General features: G+C 36.1%; 2 protein-coding genes across 2 annotated transcripts; one reads left to right on the top strand and one right to left on the bottom strand.

The window, feature by feature from the left end:
- The first annotated feature begins 4,958 nt into the window (after positions 1-4,958).
- On the top strand, positions 4,959-6,113 carry LOC148911443 (neuropeptide FF receptor 1-like). Its single transcript, XM_089029378.1, has one exon. The coding sequence runs from the start codon at positions 4,959-4,961 to the stop codon at positions 6,111-6,113; it is 1,155 nt and encodes a 384-aa protein (XP_088885504.1).
- A 4,512-nt stretch (positions 6,114-10,625) lies between these two features.
- On the bottom strand, positions 10,626-16,061 carry LOC148911442 (transmembrane protein 26-like). The gene is made up of 5 exons (XM_089029662.1): positions 15,769-16,061; positions 14,321-14,468; positions 13,123-13,317; positions 12,294-12,419; positions 10,626-11,746 (listed from the first exon to the last, which is right to left on the bottom strand). Exons 1-5 carry the CDS (start codon positions 15,987-15,989, stop codon positions 11,171-11,173), a joined length of 1,266 nt encoding a protein of 421 aa, XP_088885788.1. The 5' UTR covers positions 15,990-16,061; the 3' UTR covers positions 10,626-11,170.
- Between the last annotated feature and the right edge of the window lie 3,824 nt (positions 16,062-19,885).

Here is a 19,885-nt window from a genome sequence, read left to right as displayed (position 1 = left end):
CCATTCTAGGTCGTTTGAATTCGAATTCTGATTAGAGTTGGAAACTATAGAACTGTTGCTTTTGACCGAAGGTTATTCACCAATACTTCTTCCATGTGGGACATTTCGCGCCAGTTTTAGCTATATAGATGTTCTGGCGGTAGGGTACACCTAATGCAGCTCAATAGCCCACCTCCGAGATATGCTTCATGTCACGCACAAAGGTTTCAATATGAAGCTATGTGCTAAATTAAATTTATTTTTACCGCTTGTCACGAATGACTGAGCATTCAATGCTGAAAGGGCCCGTCTGATCTTTAAACGAGTTCCAATATGGCTATTTATTATATAGTTAGGATAGTACGCGCGCGCCGATTGGACGTCGTAAAATGTGCTTTGGCAACGAAGTAGGGGCGGAATTGAGCGGAGTTCGAACCGTCATAATAAACAATGACTGTAGATTATTGACTGGTTTACCAAAATGAAAAAGAAAAAGACAGTGTAAGAAATGCAGCTTGACTAACCAAAAAAAGAACAGTAGATTTGTGATGGGCTAACAGTGAATAAGAAGAAAACTGAAAGACGCTTCCAGTTTCTTTGGCCGAGATAATGAAAATGTTATAATTGAGGGCTTCGTAAATGCCATTTAGGGTGGGTCGATTAACCATAGTAGATGCGCTCCTACGAAGGCAGTTTAGTAACGGAATTCTCAACATTTCTGTCCGTTATAATAATAATAATAATAATATTAATAATAATAATAATGAGGATGATAATGATGATGATGATGATGATGATGATGGCGGTGGTGATGATGATGATGATTATGGTGATGATGATGATGGTAATGATGATGATGATGATGATGATGGTGATGATGATGATGATGATGGTGGTGGTGGTGGTGGTGGTGATGATGATGATGATGGTGATGATGATGATGATGGTGGTGGTGATGATGATGATGATGATAATAATAAAATAAATTCTTAATATAGCGCGCGTGTTCCAAAAAACTCAACACGCTTTACAAAGCATAAAAGAAAAATACATAATAATTCAATATTGAAACAGATAAAGAAATGAAAACTTATAGAAATATGCATTTGTTAAATATGTATTAAAAAAGTAATAGTAATAATAATAATAATAAAAATAATTAACATTATAAAAATAAATAAGTAAATAATAGGTCATTGTTTTTGAAATTTAACGTCATGTTCAAACAAAATGTTTTTAAAATCTTTTTAAAAGAGTCTAATGATTTTGCTTACTGAATGTTCTCAGGGAGTGTGTTCCATTGTCTCGGTGCGTAAATAGAAAAAGCTTTAATGCCATAATATACCTTTTGCTGTTATTAACAGAAAATGTACATTCATTTGTGCCAATAGTTGTATCAATAACGTGTAATGTACTTTCATCAACACCACAAGTAACATCATTAGCGCGGATCAACTTTCAATAACGACAATTGAATATGCGTGTACATTCATAGGCATCAATGGACAATCAATAGCGCGTTTGTACATTCATATGCGCGGAATGTATTTTCTTGTGCGCGAAATTCAACTTCAACTGACACCAAATGACAAACAATTGCATTTATGGACAATCATTTACCCAAAAGTGAAAATTCATTAGTGCTATTAGCATAATCATTGACAGTCTATAACGCGCTTGGACAATCATGAGGGTCAACGTTATATTCTATAGCGTGGTTCGACAAACATTTGCATGATTCGAACGAACAATAAGAGAAATAAAACAATCATTAGCGGTTTTTTTTAATCACTTTAATACATATGAAAAACTCAGGAAACTGCCTCTATAATAGCGGCTGCGTAGGAGAATAGCAATTAGCTCACTTAAAGCAGCAATTAAAGCCGACATCAGCCGTCCAGAGATCCAACAACATACGAACTATTGGGCTGAGGCAAGACGACAAGGGATTGCTCTAGGTCTCTACAGAAAGCAGTTGCTAATGGAAGGGTTCCAAAGAAATGTGGCAGCCATCACTATCGCTAAATGTGATCAGTGGTTCAGATATATGCAAACGTATTTGTCACGATGTATAAATGGCGAAGAAATAGTTTTTTAAAAAATCGCTAATGATTGTTTTATTTCTCTTATTGTTCATTCGAATCATGCACATGTTTGTCTTGAACGTGGAACAGTTATTATATCTTTTCCAGTTCAAATTAACATGCCTTGCATCATTTTCGACTAACGACATCTTGAATGAAAAGAAATGCAAAAGACCTTATTCGTTGCGTTGCAATGTTTTCTCATTTCAGACCATGTGCCATTTTCTTGAATAAGATTCTTTGCATGAGTTGTATCCTATTCCATATTTGTCTTCTCATGTGCAACCGTTAAACAAAGAAATGATGCTCTAGGCAAAGACACGTGGTCTGTATTAGAAAAATATGCCACCACGAGAATCAGGTCTAATAGGAAAAACAGGAAGTAAGCTAGAAAGTGCCTTCTTCTTCTTGAGCCCAGCTGCTCCCTGTTTAACATTTACTAATTTTCCTCCACAGCATGGAGTCCTATTACATATACTAATCGGCAAACTACTTACTGCTCATTTATATGAACGGCTGATAAATTACAAGTTGACTGATCTTGTTATAATTCAAATCCAAGGATTTAGGATTAACTTTAATAATAATAATAACAATGATAATAATAATAATAATAATAACAATGATAATAATAATAATAATAATAACAACAACAACAATAATAATAATAATAATAATAACAATGATAATAATAATAATAATAATACCAATGATAATAATAATAATAATTGAATTAATAATAATGATAATAATAAATAATAATAATGAATTATTATTATTTAACATTATTATTATTGCAAAGAATGGAAGGGTCCTGAGTTATCGCAGTATTAATAGTCTTCATTTTTTTCCATAGTGTTACAGATATAATATCTTTTTTTCTTTTTCTTTTTCTCATTTTATTTGTCACATTTTGTATTCGATTCAAGTAGCCAATCGTAAATTACCAATACGTAGCTAGATTTACGATTGTCTCGGGGAAAAACTCAATAAAGTTTTCATTATTATTATTATTTTGGCGCATTACATAAAATATCTCAATGCTCTTACAATGGAATTGAATAAATGAATAAAAAAAAATTTTGATTAAGAAAATAAACGCAAGAATAGTCCCCTTCACGGTTCCCGGCGCCATCTTGAAAGGTACGGCCGGGCCTTTGCATCCAAGCGAGACGAACGTTGAGCTTGCAATGATAGAGACCTTTTTTAACACCTTGGACAATTATTCACATGTCATCACATCCTGTCATCATTTTCAACAATATTTAATGACAGATCAAGCGTGAATTACTGTATGACAAAGTATATATGTGTACATATTCAAACAAAAGGTTTTGCTTCCACTGAGTCTGATTGGACGTTCAGGGTTGGTTTTAATTCCCTGACGAACAATATTTCATAAATTAAACAATCAAATTTAGAACGACAACGTTTTAAGATGGTGACCTTATGAAACACACGAAGAATAAACAAGTGAGCAAGTAAACACTTGCCTAAGACTATAAAGAGGGATTAAGAGCAAATATTTTTCAATAATGAGCAGTACTGGCAAAAAGCGCCAAAAACTAGACTTTCGTATGAGTTTTGATCCCAATTTTCGTTTTGGGTTAACACTCAAAACTTTTAGTAAGTAACAGTAAGAAACTGATGTACTATGATAAAATGCCTGTTTGAAGCGGTATTTTCAATTGTACAAAGATGTTTTTGTGGCATTTGTGTTAGAATGTTGCTTTGTCAGGCTTTTTTATAGAAAATATATGGGAAATAAGCAAATGAAGGCCTAAACCTCATTTTCGAATAAAATTTTTGCTTTGGGTTAACACTTAGATTCTACTTTCATCGGTCATCTCCACTTCCAAACAAGTTAAACTTTCTGAATAACAAGATTTTAGCCTTGTAACAACAGCCTTTCTTCAAGTAAATAGTATTGGCGCTCACTGCTTGAATACGAAAAGAATTCTCTCTTAAGGAGGCTGGAAAGTGTTTTTTTGCCTTCACATTATGAGCTAAAAAAAATTAATATATGATATGACAGCAAGTAAACCTGGAAAGCCAAAGACCATAAACCAAAGATCGCAATGATCCGAGCATGAAAAAATGACGTCAGACGTTGCTATGACAACATCAGAACCCTTACTATGCCATCAAAAATGTTTATTTAAAAGATTATAACTCAGGAACCAAATGGTGTTTTTTTTTTAAAACCGGAATATTTAAACTTTGTATCATAATCTTCTTTTACACGAAAAAAGAAAAAAATATGTAAAAGGCAACTATTCCAAGCAAATTTTATTGATTTTTACGAATATTCCCTCTTAAAGAATTTTTTCCTTTTTTGTAGTATATATCGTTTACAGATTTTTTTTGGATCATTTCAGTCGACCAACTTTGCGATTTCAAATGGGAAATCGCAAAAGAAAATTAGAATGCGAGAACTTCTTCTTATTGACTCCGTCCGACTTAACGCCTGGGACAATATTTTCAGTATTAATTCTACATGAAGTGAATAGTTGAAAATGTCGCCACAAGCTTCATTAAATATACAAATTTTGACTAGTCATTTCACACAAACCGCATTCAAAAAGCATCATCATTATGCTCAAGGTTTCCACAATGTTTATTTTAAATTGGACGTCTCGTGATGTTGGCTGGTGTTTGGTTTTAAAAACGCCACAGTCATCAACACATTGGAAGTATAACCTTCATAACTTAAAGACGCAACATTCAAATGAAGAAATATTTCACCGTTCAACTATTCACTTTATGTAGAATCAATTCTGAAAGTGTTGTAACGGGTTGGGTGCACTTTAAGGAATTAGAAGAAATAAGAATATATAAATTGGCGAAGCTGTAATGATTATATTGGAATCAGTCTGAGTCGGACACTGGCGCCAAATGCCCCATATAGAAGAAGAAATGGCGAATGACTCGAGTTCTTCGTTCGATAGCAACAGTTCTATATTTTCTAACTCTAACCAGAATTATTCGAATTCAAACGACCTAGAATGGAGAAACCTAGAATGGAGACTTGGTATTGACATAACCATCTTTGTCGTTGCTGTTATTGGTAACCTTGCTGTCCTTGTGGTTATTTACACTACCAGAGAACGACGAAAGACACTATTCGGGATCCTAATTGCTAACCTCAGTGTAGCTGACATCCTATCCGTGTTGCTATACTTTATAATACATTACTTCAACATACCACTTTCAAAATGGTATTGCAAACTTGTAGTGCCATTTTTCTCCAGTACCCAAATGGTGAGCATGCTTACAATGACGACTATTGCAATATTCCGATGTCGATCCATTGTTCATCCTTTCAAAACCAAGCCCTCTATGAAGTTAACGTATTGCACTGTGGCAGGACTGTGGCTTTTGGCAAATATTTGTCTCATTCCAGATTATTTAGTAAGGGAACAATATCAAGGAAGTTGTAAAGAAATCTGGCCATCAGAGCTATTAAACAAGGTCTACACAGTCTATTTATTCGTTGTGCAGTACATGATACCTTTGACTATTATCGCCATCTCTTACACTAAGATCATCTTGTATTTAAAACGAAACAAAGTTCCCCAGTGTGGTTTAAACAGTGACAGAATAAAGCAGCTCAAAATGACGCGAAAGAGAGACATGGAAGTCATCAAAATCTCTCTTATTATCGTACTTTTGTACACTATTTCTACCTTACCAATTCACATGGCTTGGATACTCTTGATTGTTTTTGAAAGCAACCACATGTCAAGCTTGATTTTTAAGTTTTCTCAGTTGTTATTGCTTCATTCCTGTTGTAATCCCTTCGTTTATGGCACAATATCTCGTGAATATCGCTCTCGATTCGTTCAGGTGTTTTGGAGCATTTTATGTTGCTTCTGCAAGATAAGGAGGACTCAAACGGGCGTGTTACAAACAGAACAAGGGCAAATGAACAATGCCTGTGAAGACTTGGAAATGATTGAGATAAAAGGTTACGTAAAAAGAGATGAAGCTGCCACCGAACCTGCTACCGACCGACCGACCGAAGTACGAACCAGCAAAGCAACCATCTAACCAATCAACTGAACTAGGAAGATTAACAAAGCAATGACCAAAAGCGACCGACCGAGCGACCAAAGAACTGCGTAGTGTCATCGAACATAAGTGAAGAACTAAACGCTAATCGAATGAACTAAACAAAAGCAACACTGTAATGGCAAATAACCTCAAAACTTGAATTGTCAGGTATTAAGATTAACTTTCTTTTATATATATATATTCTATTCGAATAACTTCGAATAACTTTACAATGAAAAATGAAAAAAAAAAAAATGAAATGAAATGAAATGAAATGAGATGAGATGAGATGAAATGAAATGAGATGAGATGAAATGAGATGAGATGAAATGAGATGAGATGAGATGAGATGAGATGAGATGAGATGAGATGAAATGAGATGAAATGAGATGAAATGAGATGAAATGAGATGAGATGAGATGAAATGAGATGAAATGAGATGAAATAAGATGAAATGAAATAAAATACGTTGGAGTAAGAGAACTTCTTATCGACCCTGACGGAACTGCTTCCTTATTTAAACACCAAATTATTTACAAGTCATTGCTATAGACCGGCTGGCTTCACAAATTGACTTTTATTCAAATCCTCTTAATGGTATTAGGCTAAGAACAGAAGTTCATAACTAGAAGTGTCCATCATGTATTGGGGTGGCGTCCGATGTGTTTTACGTCTGAGTTATTTTTAGTAAATTTGACATCAGCACTTGAAGTGACCAAGCAAGAACGCTCGACCAATCAGATTCATCGAAATGACATACGCTGCGCTGATTCGTTTAGGATTGCGCGCGCCCGCGTGTATGAACAGCGCGCGCTTGAAGCGGTTGCTCTTTCAAACATTTTCCGTACATTTTTTTCATCTTTTTGGACTTTGTTATGGTAAAAAAGAAACTAAGTGTCTTTTCTATGGTGTACACTATTATCGAACATAACACTCAAGCAAATCCAAGCTTTTCTCACACGGGAAACCCCGAGTCCGCCATTTTGTTTGTTTGGCCTGCTTGCTTGGTCACTTCCGGTGCAGACGTCAATCTTACTAAAAATAGCTCAGACGTAAAACACATCGGACGTTTCATATATAGGACGATGGACACTTCTAGTTATGAACTTCTGGCTAAGAATCATATAAATTAACGAAGCTGTAATAATCAGTCTGAACTATACAAAATGTCCCACATGGAAGAAGAAATGGCGAATAACTCGATAGCAACAGTTCTATATTTTCTAACTCTTATCTTATTTAATTTGTCTTTTTCTTCAGGTCTGTTTCCTGATAACCTTAAAGATTGCACGTGTAATTCCTATTGTTAAGAAGGGCTCCCGTACTTCTTTATCCAGTTGTCGTCCTATATCACTTCTTTCAAATCTAAGTAAAATCCTGGAAAGACTGGTTTATAATAGACTTTTCAAATTTCTTAACAAGCATCTAGCCTTTTCTGATTATCAATTTGGCTTTAGGGCTTAATAATTGATAAAATCCATAAAGCTATTGAGGATGGCAACTTTTCTTGTGGTATCTTCCTGGATATACAAAAAGCTTTTGACTCTGTCAATCAACAAATTCTAATTAATAAGCTTGAAAAATATGGTGTCAGAGGCATTCCTCATCAATGGTTTTCTTCTTACTTATCTAACAGAAAACAGTATGTTCACTAGGCAGTATTAATTCTGAATATGAGTATGTAATTTATGGTGTCCCACAAGGATCTATTCTAGGTCCTCTTTTTTTTCTTCTTTACATTAATGATGTTACTTCTTGTTCTTCTCTCTTCCATTTTCAATTATTTGATGATGAAACCAACTTATTTATATGACATAAAAATCTTTATACTCTTGAACATCTTATCAATGAGGAATTAGTTAAAATTGATGAATGGATGACTGCCAATAAATTAACTTTAGATATTCCAAAATCAAATTTTATAATATTTCATCCACCGCAAAAGAAGATATTCCCGATCAAACTAACTATCAATGACAAATTTCTTAAGCATGAATCTTGTGTTAAATATCTTGGTATGTATATTGATAGCAATCTCAATTGGAAGTATCATATAAAAGTGATCTCAAATACGATTTCAAAAAAACATTGGTATTCTATCAAAAATCAGGCATTATGTTTCTTAAAAAACTCTAACTATGCTATATTATTTATTAGTTTACCCTTTCTTAACATATGGTTTGATCCTTTGTGGAAATACCTATCCAACCTCTTTAAAAAACATTACTAGTTTACAGAAAAGAGCACTGCGCATCATGACATTTTCTAACTTTGATGCTCATTCCAGTCCTCTTTTCAAAGATTTAAATTATAATCCCCGCGTGCTTTATAACTGCACAGAGCACGCGCGCGCGTTTTCTATTTCTTCAATAAATAACTAGACTGCCTGTCATAAGAATTAAATTAAATAAAATGGGTCCTGATATAGGACGTTGCTACTAGAAATAGATTTAAATATCCAACAATCCAATAATGAGTGAGCGATAAAAATTGCTACAAATTGCAGATGGTATAAAAATGAGGAAAAAATACGAACGAATCAGCGGACTTTTAGCTTTTGCGTGCGGGGTGGAGGGGGATGGGTGCACGTGCACGCAATGCACCCCACTTGATTACGGCTATGATGTGGATAATCCAAACAGAACAAAAAAAAAAATTGCTTGAGATCGGCCTCTCCAAAAGTAAAATGGGGGAATGGGTCGAGTATCGCCTTGCAAAGACTGCTGGGATTGTTACTGGGGACGTGTGTTTGTTACAAAGATTAATAGCAGGATGGCAAGCATTTTATGATAACGTCAAACTCACTTCCATGATGTTTGTGATTTACGTCGTACCATCCTCGTGAACTGTTATCGCCGAGTCTACACCGAATTGAAAAAACTTATCGGGTTGAAAAGATAGAGGATATTTCATGGGCGCGCGGAGATACGAATTTTATCTTCGAGTGTTCAATTGATATCTCACGAGTGAGCGCAGCGAAAGATCTAAATTGAACACGAGAAGATAAAATTCGTATCTCCAAGCGGCCATGTAATGTTCTGTGTATTATATAGATATCGATGAAACTTAAATAAAACAAAAGCTCAAAAATTCTTTATTAAAATACGTTACTATGTCAACAGCGATATCTTCACGTGTGAAAGATATGGTATCTTCCACTGGTGAAAGATATCAAGTTTTCGACACTAGAGAAAACCTGGTATTTCATCGACATCTATATAATAAGTTGAATTATCGTAGCTAAGACCGAGGGGTTTTCTGGTTAGATGATGTCCAGAGTATTGCTTGAATTCAAGTCGAGAGAGGCTAGGACCTAGCTGTGGGATGCGTGTAGCTTTTGCCTTTTTTCCGGACGGATGTCACATTCGCCAGTCACATGCATGCTAGCTAGTATATACTTGTTAAAAAAATGCGTGTCATTCAAAATAAAGAAGACAGAGATTTAGATAGGTTACGCATTGAGGACACAATTGCTTTAGCATATACCAACTTGTGTACAGAGTAACTTATTTTTATACACTTATTTCAATAAAGTTAGTCCCAAAAATCTAGAAAGCTGTGATCCCTGAGAATCATGGGGAAATGTTTTATATCCAACAAGTGAAGCTCTTGACACAAACTGCAGCAGTTGAGGATGCTCAGAGGAGGTTAACTCGTAACTCGTAGAAGATCTCAAGTCCATCAACAGTTATCAAGCGGTTGAAACATGTAAAATGTATCTACCCCATAATCCTTGCCGGTCTTAGCTTTGTAGCTTTTCAGGTGACTAACTTTATTGAAATAAGTGTATACAATAATTCAATAAAAACAAACAGAAACTTTTAGTTTCCGTGACAAATTCACGCAAAACTTTTAGCAAAACGTTTAGGCCATACTTCGTTGCCTTTTTGATATTGATAGGAATGGCATTTCCTTTCATTTTTTCAATTTCCTCATCGGAAATTGTATCAAGACGATTGCCGGCAGATGCCATTTTTGTTGCCGACTCAATATTCCGAGATTCAGAGGTGAATATCGTACAATATTCACCTCCAATTAACCAATGAGCGCGCGCGTTCTTAGGAAGTACACAAGTTGCTATATGCTAAAGATGATAATTCTGGCATGGAGAGTGTTGGCAAAGTGCTTTGTTAATTTTCGGTAAATCAATGGGCCTATATCACACGGCGGCCCTGTTTATTCTCATGAGAAAAAAACCTTTGTCTCCCCAGCATAAATTAATTCTCAAGCGCTTGAATTTGAGGCTACGTGTGAAGGAATGTATTGTTCAATCCAACATGGCTGCCGCGTGAATATGCAAAATATTAGCCACATTAACAGTTTACCCAGAACACCCTAGGGTCTTGCCTTCAAACATGTAACCTTTTCGCAACACGACTTTTTTTTTTCAATTTAGTGTCGTTGCGATGGATACCTTTGTATAGATGTACAAATTTACATCTTTCCATCGTAAAAATAATCGCATTTTATGTAAATACATAAAGTTTAATCTTTTAAAAACTTGACGAGTTCTTCAAAAATTGGCATAGTTACGTTGGATAGCGTTTATGTACAAATTTAACATTTTTCGTCGTATAAATGTCATGTCAACCTGCAAGCTTAATTGCTCCTGAAAATTTGGTCGCTATAGAACGCCTGTTGAACGTTCTGTAGTCGCCATTTGTTTTCACGATGTTCATCGTAAGTTTAAACCGTTCTCATGATGCTCATTTTTTTCAATAGACCAGTTTCGAATTCCAAATTACCGCCGTGTTTCTTGATTACAGACTCATTTGCACAGGGTTAGCCTCGAGTTTATGCAGAATATTCACGTGTTCCAGTCAAGGTCCGTCGAGTTTCAAAATGTTTGTATTGTTGAAGTTGTGCATTCTTTACTTTACCGTTGGTATTTGTGAATATTTAAACACTGATACGAGGCTAACCCTGTCCAAATGAGTCTGTAATCAAGAAACACAGCGGTAATTTGGAATTCGAAACTGGTCTATTTGGTATAGTCATGTTGAATACTCTTGTATGTACAAATGTAGACCCTTTTCGACCATATTTTACGTGTGTCAACCTGCTAGCTGAATTGCTCCTGAAGCCTTAAACTGGTCGCTGTAGACTGCCTGTTGAACGTTCTGTAAACGCCATTCGTTCTCACGATGTTCATCGTAAACCTCATCCTCACCACTACATGTCAAGATACATAGCCTGTACATCAATAGGCTCAGCGCGATAGCATTTTTACATGTAAAAAATATATGCATCTCGCTTATGACGCTAAATTTGATTATCAATACCAGTCTGAGAACAAGAAAAGGTCCATCTTGCATCAGTATCCCAGCTAGAATACCAAAGATATCGCCATGAAGTAACATCTCTCGCCTAGATATCTCTTTCACTTCGCCTCGTGCGGTTGTGATAGGATTTACTTTACGTTCCCGAACTCCCTTAAATCCCTTCCCGCGATTATTCAGATCCTTTTCCGTTTGTCGTCTCTTCATTCGGAGACGCTGGATGTATTTTTCTTTGAGTTCATCATCACTGGCATTTATAACTGTATTACCGTATTTTGTAGGGTTACCGTACTTGTTGTGGGAGCTGATCTTTCTGTTGAAGACTTCCTCTGCCGAGGGTTCTGTATCGACCTATAACCACATAACGGTTCTACTTTAGCTTTTCTACGATAGAAAACTTGTTATTGCTAATCACGCACCACTGCAAGTCAGGGGGTATCGAGGTCTCGATTATTGGGGGGGGGGGGGGGGGATGTACCATTTTCCCGCCAAATCCAAAGGAATCCCGCATGAATCAATAAAGTTTTGTTTGGCGCCGAAAGCAAATTTTTGGGGGGTCGGGCTCCCTCCGTCACGCTAGTGCCGCAAGTACAGCAGTGAGGCAGCTCATATTGGGGTCAAACTGAAAACCTGTTATAAGGGAACGTTCGTTCGTAGAATAATGAGGCTGATGCGATGATGTCGTTGCTGTTATTGATAATGATGATTGGATATTCATTTATTGATGTTGTTGGTAATGATGATGCTGATGACAATGGTGGCAGCGGCGGTGATGGTAATGATGTTGTTTATGATGATGATACTAAATAATGATGATGCTAATGACTATGATAATCGTCATAATCATCATCATCATCATCATTAAGATCGTCATCAGCATCATTATTATTTCTGTTACCTTGTTTGCAGTGATCCTAATTTGATTGTCTTTACCCGTTGTTGCCGTGGTAACGAGTGTAAACTGCAAAAGACTCCAGGAATAGACACCAAGCACAGCAAACGTGATATCCCCTCTTCCAACCACCTACAAAATATCCAATGAAATACAATCGAGTTGATATACTTTAACAACGAACCACAGGCAGCCCAGTGAAGGTGCTGTTTATGACCAAGGGAGAACCTAGATAGACTCAGTTGATGTAATGTATTCAGAAAATATATTGTATTCTAAGTGCTATCCTATTGATGAACATTTCACAAACACCACCAACATGGCCGCCAGTTTTAACTCTCTTGGGAATTAAGAGGAATTTTTTTAAAATAATGAACAATAATGGGAAAAAGCGCCAAAAACTAGACTTTCGTATGAGGTTTGATCCCAATTTTCGTTTTGGGTTAACACTCAAAACCTTTTTTAAACAGTTAGAAACTGATGTACTATGATAAAATGCCTGTTTGAAGCGGTATTTTCAATTGTACAAAGATGTTTTGTTGCATTTGTGTTAGAATGTTGCTTTGTCAGGCTTTTTTATAGAAAATATATGGGAAATAAGCAAATGAAGGCCTAAACCTTATTTTCGATTCAAATTTTTGCTTTGGGTTTACACTTTGATTCCACTTTCATCGGTCATCTCCACTTCCAAACAAGTTTCTGAATAACAAGATTTTAGCCTTGTACAACAGCCTTTCTTCAAGAAAATAGTTTTTGGCGCTCACTGCTTGAATACGAAAAGAATTCTCTCTTAAGTTCTTTCTCAATTTAATTTTTTTTTGCGAACTAGCAATACCTTGTCCTCTTCAAACACTTCGAACAGTTCCAAGATGTCAGCGGCTGTTCCTACGTATCCTAGCAACAGAGCTGAGAGCTGGTCACGTGTGATGTCTCCACGTGGTAGGAGCCAACGCCCAAGAATGATTCCAATGATGAGTCCAAGCTCACATATCTTTTTCTGTCTGTTGAGCGTGTTTCCTATGCTCAGACACTAAGAAAGATAACAAAATCAAATCAAATCGACTGGTTTACAATTATAGTATAAAAGCAAGAGAATATGAACTAAGAGAAGAAATCCCCGCGCCTCATCATGTGCACACTTTGATACTATTTTTAGAATCTTTGATGCTATTTTTAGAATCATTTATTTGATCGTTTGTTTTTATGCACGCGCATACTGCGCAAGCTCTACCCTGTTTGCTCATGTTTTTTTCTTCAGCGTAGAGGGCTGAAGATTCTATATATAGCATCAAACGGTGCCTATGATGGTTAAAAGCATGAATACTAGTTCATACTTAGTTCATTTTCTCTTAATAGAAGACTATCTTTGGGAATCAAGAGTGTTGTTGGGTAATTTGATTCCTGGATAATCATGCATCGCATGTGAGTAGAGTTTGTTAGGTCCCCCTTGATTCGAGGGTTTTTTTCTCCGGATTCTCTAGTTTTTCTTTCGAATTCTCCGCTAAATTACAATTCGAACCATAGTAGCCATGCCCTGACTTAGATCAGCTCAGAAGCTCTTTCAGAGTTTGATTTGTAAGTTAGCCATGCCTAGACTTTGATCGGCCAGAGGTTGTTTCAGGGTTCAATCTTTGAGCTAACCGCGCCCTGACTTAGATCAGCCCAGAGGTTCTTTCAGGGTTGGATCTGTGAGTCAGCCATACCCTGACTTAGATCAGCCCAGAGGTTGTTTCAGGGTTGGATCTGTGAGTTAGCCATACCCTGACTTAGATCAGTCCAGAGGTTGTTTCAGGGTTCAATCTGTGAGTTAGCCATATACCCTGACTTAGATCAGCCCAGAGTTTTTTCAGTGTTCAATCTGTGAGTTAGCCGTGACCCGATTTAGATTAGCCCAGAGGTTGTTCTAAATTACTACGCCAACGTGCCTCGTGGTACCGAATGTTGGGATGGGGTCAAAAAGATCTACTATCTCTCGACCCTCATTCAGTCCCACAACGCTCTGCACCACGAGGTTATTGACTTTCATGGCTTACCCCTTCCGGAGAAGCAGCAGTAGTAGGAACAGTCGAAGTGCTATCGCTTTGTGGTACAGCGGTTTCCCTGGCGTGGTAGAGGTCTATTTCTATAATCCACACGATTGGCACCATCGTCAACATGTAGAAGAAACAGCTCGGCCAGAAACTAGAAGAAGTTGACGGGAATAAAAAAGGAATTTAGCCTTCGTATTGAGGAAGGGGTGGGGGGTGGGGGGAGTTGTAAGGGGAGAGGGATTGGGAAGGAAAGGAGAGGAAAAGCCTGCAATGATCCTATAGAGTAGGTGCACGTTACGCCATAGCCGCCATCTTGGCTGACGATAACAAAGCGTTCCTCATTAGCTTCTCTTGCTGGATCAACCAAGATGGCGGCTGCTTCATTGTTATTCATATCTCTAGGGATTCTAAGTTACATGGTTGCACAAACTCTATAGAGCATGTGCAAGTTACGTCATAGCCGCCATCTTGGCTGACGATAACAAAGCATTTCTGATTAAGCTTCTCTTGTTAGATCAACCAAGATGGCGGCTGCTTCATTGTTATTCATAACTCTAGGGATTTTTATTCACAAGGCCGCACACACTCTATTGTGTCAGCGTTTTTCTTCTATTCGTACTCCTGGAGTTCCGAAAATCCCTATCAAAGTGATAATTAAAAAAAAAAACTTTACGAATACAGCCAAAAATATATAAAACAATTTTCTTTCAAAAGACATCTTTTCTTCTAATAGCGCAATTTAAAAAAATTTCGGAAGTTAAATTTCTTCAAGTTGGTTTACTTCAGCATCCTTTCTTTTATATTCCATTTATAAACAATTTTATAAATGATCTTAAATAAAGAATTTTTTAAAATAAAGAACTCTTTTTCCTAAACATTACATTTTATAATCGTAAAATGAGTTGCGAAATAATATGAATAAATTTCAAAGGAATAAAAAAATTATTAACTGGTAATTATTCTTTAGCACCACTTTATTATGCTCAATCGTTTTATATATTTAGAGAATTTGAGTAAAATAATTATCCTAAATCAATCCTTCTTAATGAAATATCTGGATTTTAAAAAGCAGAAATTTTATGAAGCAGAAAAGTAGCGACATACCGAAGCCCTTTAGAGTATTAAGTAAACTCTAAGCGGCTAGCTTCAAAAGCAATTGCCAACAATGAAATACCATACAAGACAGATTTTCATATTTGAAGTAAGCAAAGTCTATTAGAATACGAAATTTAACCAGAATTTTTTCTCGTATCGTTTTGAATTGAGGAAGTTAGGGAATATATTTTTAATTGTCGAGTTTTTGCAGTGATTCAGCTTTTGCTTAGTTTCGTCGTAATGCTTAAACCATGATTACGGAATGTATGTAACAATGAACCCACTTGATTTATAACTTATGAATTCAAGAAGTCCATCGCTAAGGAATAGAAATATAAATTCCATGGTTTACTTACTATTTGTATTCGTGTCCTTTACGAACCACAAGAGTGTAGCACATCTCTACGAGAAGACATAAAATCCCTATCATAAGCCACCAGTAACTCATTGCCTGTTTACAATGAGCAAGCACCCACACGCATAGAAAGCCATGAATAAAGAACATTACACGAGTAAGTACAGCATAAAATATCGGTAAAAGATCCACTATTCGTCTCATCCACGCAGAAGCCTTCATCTTGGTAGAAAACCAGAGAATAATTCGTCTAATCAATCTTTATTGATTGCTTCTTGGCTTATAACAAGTCGCTCCGGTCTAATCGAGTCCCATAGGAATTCACCTAATTAACTTGCGTGATTTCTAATTGTTTTTTGATTGGTTGCTAGGAGATGTATAACACCTTTTGTTGACCTTGTGACGCATCGGGGACTTTTGTTTATGCACAATTAAGGAATGCGTCCCTTTGTATAATTTGAACTGCAGAAAATATTAAGAGTTTTTCAAGCCAAGTTTTTAACCCCCAAAAATGGCTATACAGACACTAGATTACCCTTTGAAGTGTATTTTCGTGTCTCAATTGATAATAAAAATCGATATTTTTTTTTGTGTTACTTTTTGTTGTATTTTCTTTTATGTTTTGCTTACCGTTTCGACCTTTTTATTCCTTTAATTTACTTTCTCTCCTTTTACTTCTTTTTTTCTTGTTTCTTCTGTTCACTTTTCCTTCCTTCCTGTTTTTTTTTTTTCTTTTCGTTTTTTCTTTATTTTTATGCATTGACCCTCCACGTCTTTTGCTCCATTTATCAAAGTAAACTTTAGAATTTAGAGAAGATATTGTACGGAAAACAAACCCTATACACCTACATTGGTTCTGAATTAAAATATAGGATAGTACGTCATTGGTGAACAAAAATAATGTCTCGTACAATTACAAAGTACTTATAGGCTATTTCATTGCTTTGTTTCCCTGATTTACTATCGAGGAATTCACTATCATTTGCTATGCTTTCCTATCTTAGATGCATATTTAAAAAAACTAGACCCTGGTTCCGCGGGTAAGCTGGGATACCTGGAGGACCTGGAGGACCTGGTTTCAACATGCATGGAGTATCTGGTAAACCACAGTTATCCCAGTAAAAAAGACGCTAGGACGGGTGCGGGGTCGTGGGGAGTGGAGGGATGATGGGGTCTTAACCTGGCATTTTTTGCCAGAGGTAGAGTGTGTGTAGACTGTTTGTTTTAAACCATAAGATCACTAGAATTACAACAAATTTATTCACAGGACCGGAAGTTAGGTATTACTTCTAGATGAACTATGGGTCTGTGCAGAAATGCTGTTGTTTTGACATGGATCCAAACAATAATAAAGTGAATATATTTTTTTATTAAAGCTTCAAAGAGCACAAAGTAGTGAAAATCATTTTGGATAAAAAGTGTATGCCAAAAATTAAAGGTATGGATAAAAATCAGTCCAAATTCCAGTTCCGTCATGTCCATTACATTCCTATTTTTAGCATACGTAATTTAAGAGGCAATCTCTGTAAAAGCGGCCCACTGCTTCTCGGGTCAGAAAATAGTTTTCCCTCAAACTTTCACCATAGAAAGGTAATTACTAGTAAGTAATGAAAATGACTTTATTTTCTCGAAATTCATCAAAATGATTTTTTTACAGCGCATAAATCCTGGACCACCGTTATCGCTAAATTTGCATTTATTATCAATTGAAAATTGCCCGTATTTAAGTCGTCACTGCTCGCAAAATATTAAACGCTGGAACAAACTATTATTTTTCCTGACTTTTACATTCATTCTAGTGTCAAAAATAAGCAAAATTTTGAATGTTAAGCAAAAGGGAAAAAAGGAGAAAAATAAGTATTCATACCCATTTGACGGCTTTTTGAAATCAAGACAAACCCCCCCTCACTAAAAAGCTTTTTTCTCCCAAGTCCAGAACGGGTTACTTAAGTTTTTTACTTCAATCTACTGATCAAAGGTTGATAAAAGTGGATTCATAAAAAAATTTTGCGCTTTTTTTCAGCAACCTCGGACTTTTCGTGTTTTTACCAAAATGTCTCATGAAATATGCAAATTAAGTACTGAAATAAACTATAACTAACCATTATTACTTGCTTGAATTTTACTATATCCGGTGTTAACACACTAAATATGATCTTATTTTCCATTTTAAACTACTTTGAAGTAAAATCGTCTCCAAAAAATACGTTATGATGGCGTTTGACGCGGTATATGAACTGTTTTGAAGTTTATGCAAATTACTTATTGATAATGTAAACTAATTTTTCTAAATTATATTTTTCAAAACTATATTTCTTTTTTTTTGTTGTCTTGAAATAACTTAAAATTTTCTATTTTAATATATCTGATCTTCTTAAACAGCCCAAACTAAGGAAAATAGAAAAAACGCAATTTATCTACCACTACGAAATAAACAATGAGTGATTTTAATAATACGAAATCCAAGATTTTAGTTAATTTGGTAAAAATGTCCGTATTCAATTAATTTAGATATGCCCAAGCGAACGTTTAGAAAAATTTCTCGCTGTAATCGCGCCTAAAGACGATTCGCCTCCTCCGTCCCTTCCTACCCCTCCCCTCAAAGCGCTGCTACGCAGACTATCTAAACGTTCGCTTAGACATATCGAAATTTTAATTGAATGTCAACTTTTGGAGCTCTTGTAGCCTGGTTTTCCATGTTGTGTTGAAGAGAGGCATGCCTTAGTGGGTCGCCAAGGCTAAATTTTACAGGGCTTTCATATATTTTGCTACGAAGTTGTCTTTAGGCGCGATTACGCGGAGCAATATTGCGCTGTTGTATCACCGTTGCGAGTCAACATGTAAGCTCGTGCTAAATATGGGATGGACCATTAGAGACGGGCATTTTGGTTGCATGATATTTATTTTTTTGGGCTCAACCCTTGCACGTTATATTTTTGCGTACAGTTAGATATTTTCCTTCTAGCAGAAGATGTTGCACGATGTTTTTTGAGGTTTAAGGTGGCTGCCTACTTTTGAACGTTCGATTTGAGCCCACGATGTGCGCGCGCTCAAAAACCGCTGAAAAATCTACAAGATTTATTGAAGAACCATACGCGTTTTGAGCTTCAACAGGGCAAAACCCTCAAATTTTGCACGGGACTCTATATTTTTTGATAGCTCATTCGGAAAAACTCCTAAAAATCTAGGTTATATCAACATTAATTTAGGAAAAGTTTAAACAGGAACACGTGAAAAAATAGATTTTTGTAGGGATTTTTGTTCGACTTTATGAGATTTTTTAAGAGCACCGAAACTATGACAAATCAATGTATCTCTCTGTCTTTTTGTCGAAAATATCCATGTATTATTGTAGAATGATTGATTAGCCTTCGTTCGTGCAATCATATAGTCTGCAAATAACTATTATCTTATTAATCTTAATTTTTTTCTAATCACTTCCGGTGGCGCAATTTTTACTCCAAAAGCTCGTGCGTAGGCTTCCATTAAATGCTGATTATCTCGAAAACGATCTCGGGACACCCTATTTTTCTTTTCAGATTTGGAATCAGCATTAAATTTCAATTCGGAAAATCGAAGTTTTAAAAAAAGCTTAAATCAATTTCCAAAAGTAGGTAGTCACCTTAAGTGTTGCTCGATATTTTTGGGGGGATTTGATTTACGCAACCCCCATCAACTAACTAGTGGCCCGTCCTTAAGATCCCGCTTTATCAGGTGTTGTTTTGATAGATCCCTGAATAGCTCTTGAATCGCGCATCTTGCAAAAACCCCAGGAAATTGTAAAGAGCAAGACATTTTTACGAAATTAACTAAAATCTTGGACGTAATTGATCACTTGTCTTTAACCATAAAGTTGTTTATTCCGTCGTGGTAGATAAATTGTATTTTGACTATTTTTGTTAGTGGGGGTCGTTTTACAGAGAAGATCAGATTAAACTCTGTGCCCTTGGTAAGGTCAAGTACTCTGCTTAGCAGCTTTCATTTCTCGGTCCCAAATCTTTCGGAAGAAAAAGGTTACGTACGCAGATGTAGTAATAAGACAGGAAGCCCAAGCCCAAACGAATGCATTCTGGAATTTGAGTAGAGGGTTGACACGATCAAGAAGAAGGAGGTTTTAC

The sequence above is a fragment of the Actinia tenebrosa genome, unplaced genomic scaffold (genome assembly GCF_029948245.1).
Source record: "Actinia tenebrosa isolate PJP-AT-01 unplaced genomic scaffold, QUT_ActTen_1.0 PGA_scaffold14__42_contigs__length_11649687, whole genome shotgun sequence".
NCBI classification, from domain to species: domain Eukaryota; kingdom Metazoa; phylum Cnidaria; class Anthozoa; order Actiniaria; family Actiniidae; genus Actinia; species Actinia tenebrosa.
Note: the sequence above shows the minus strand (reverse complement) of the source record. Positions and strands in the feature narration are given on the sequence as shown.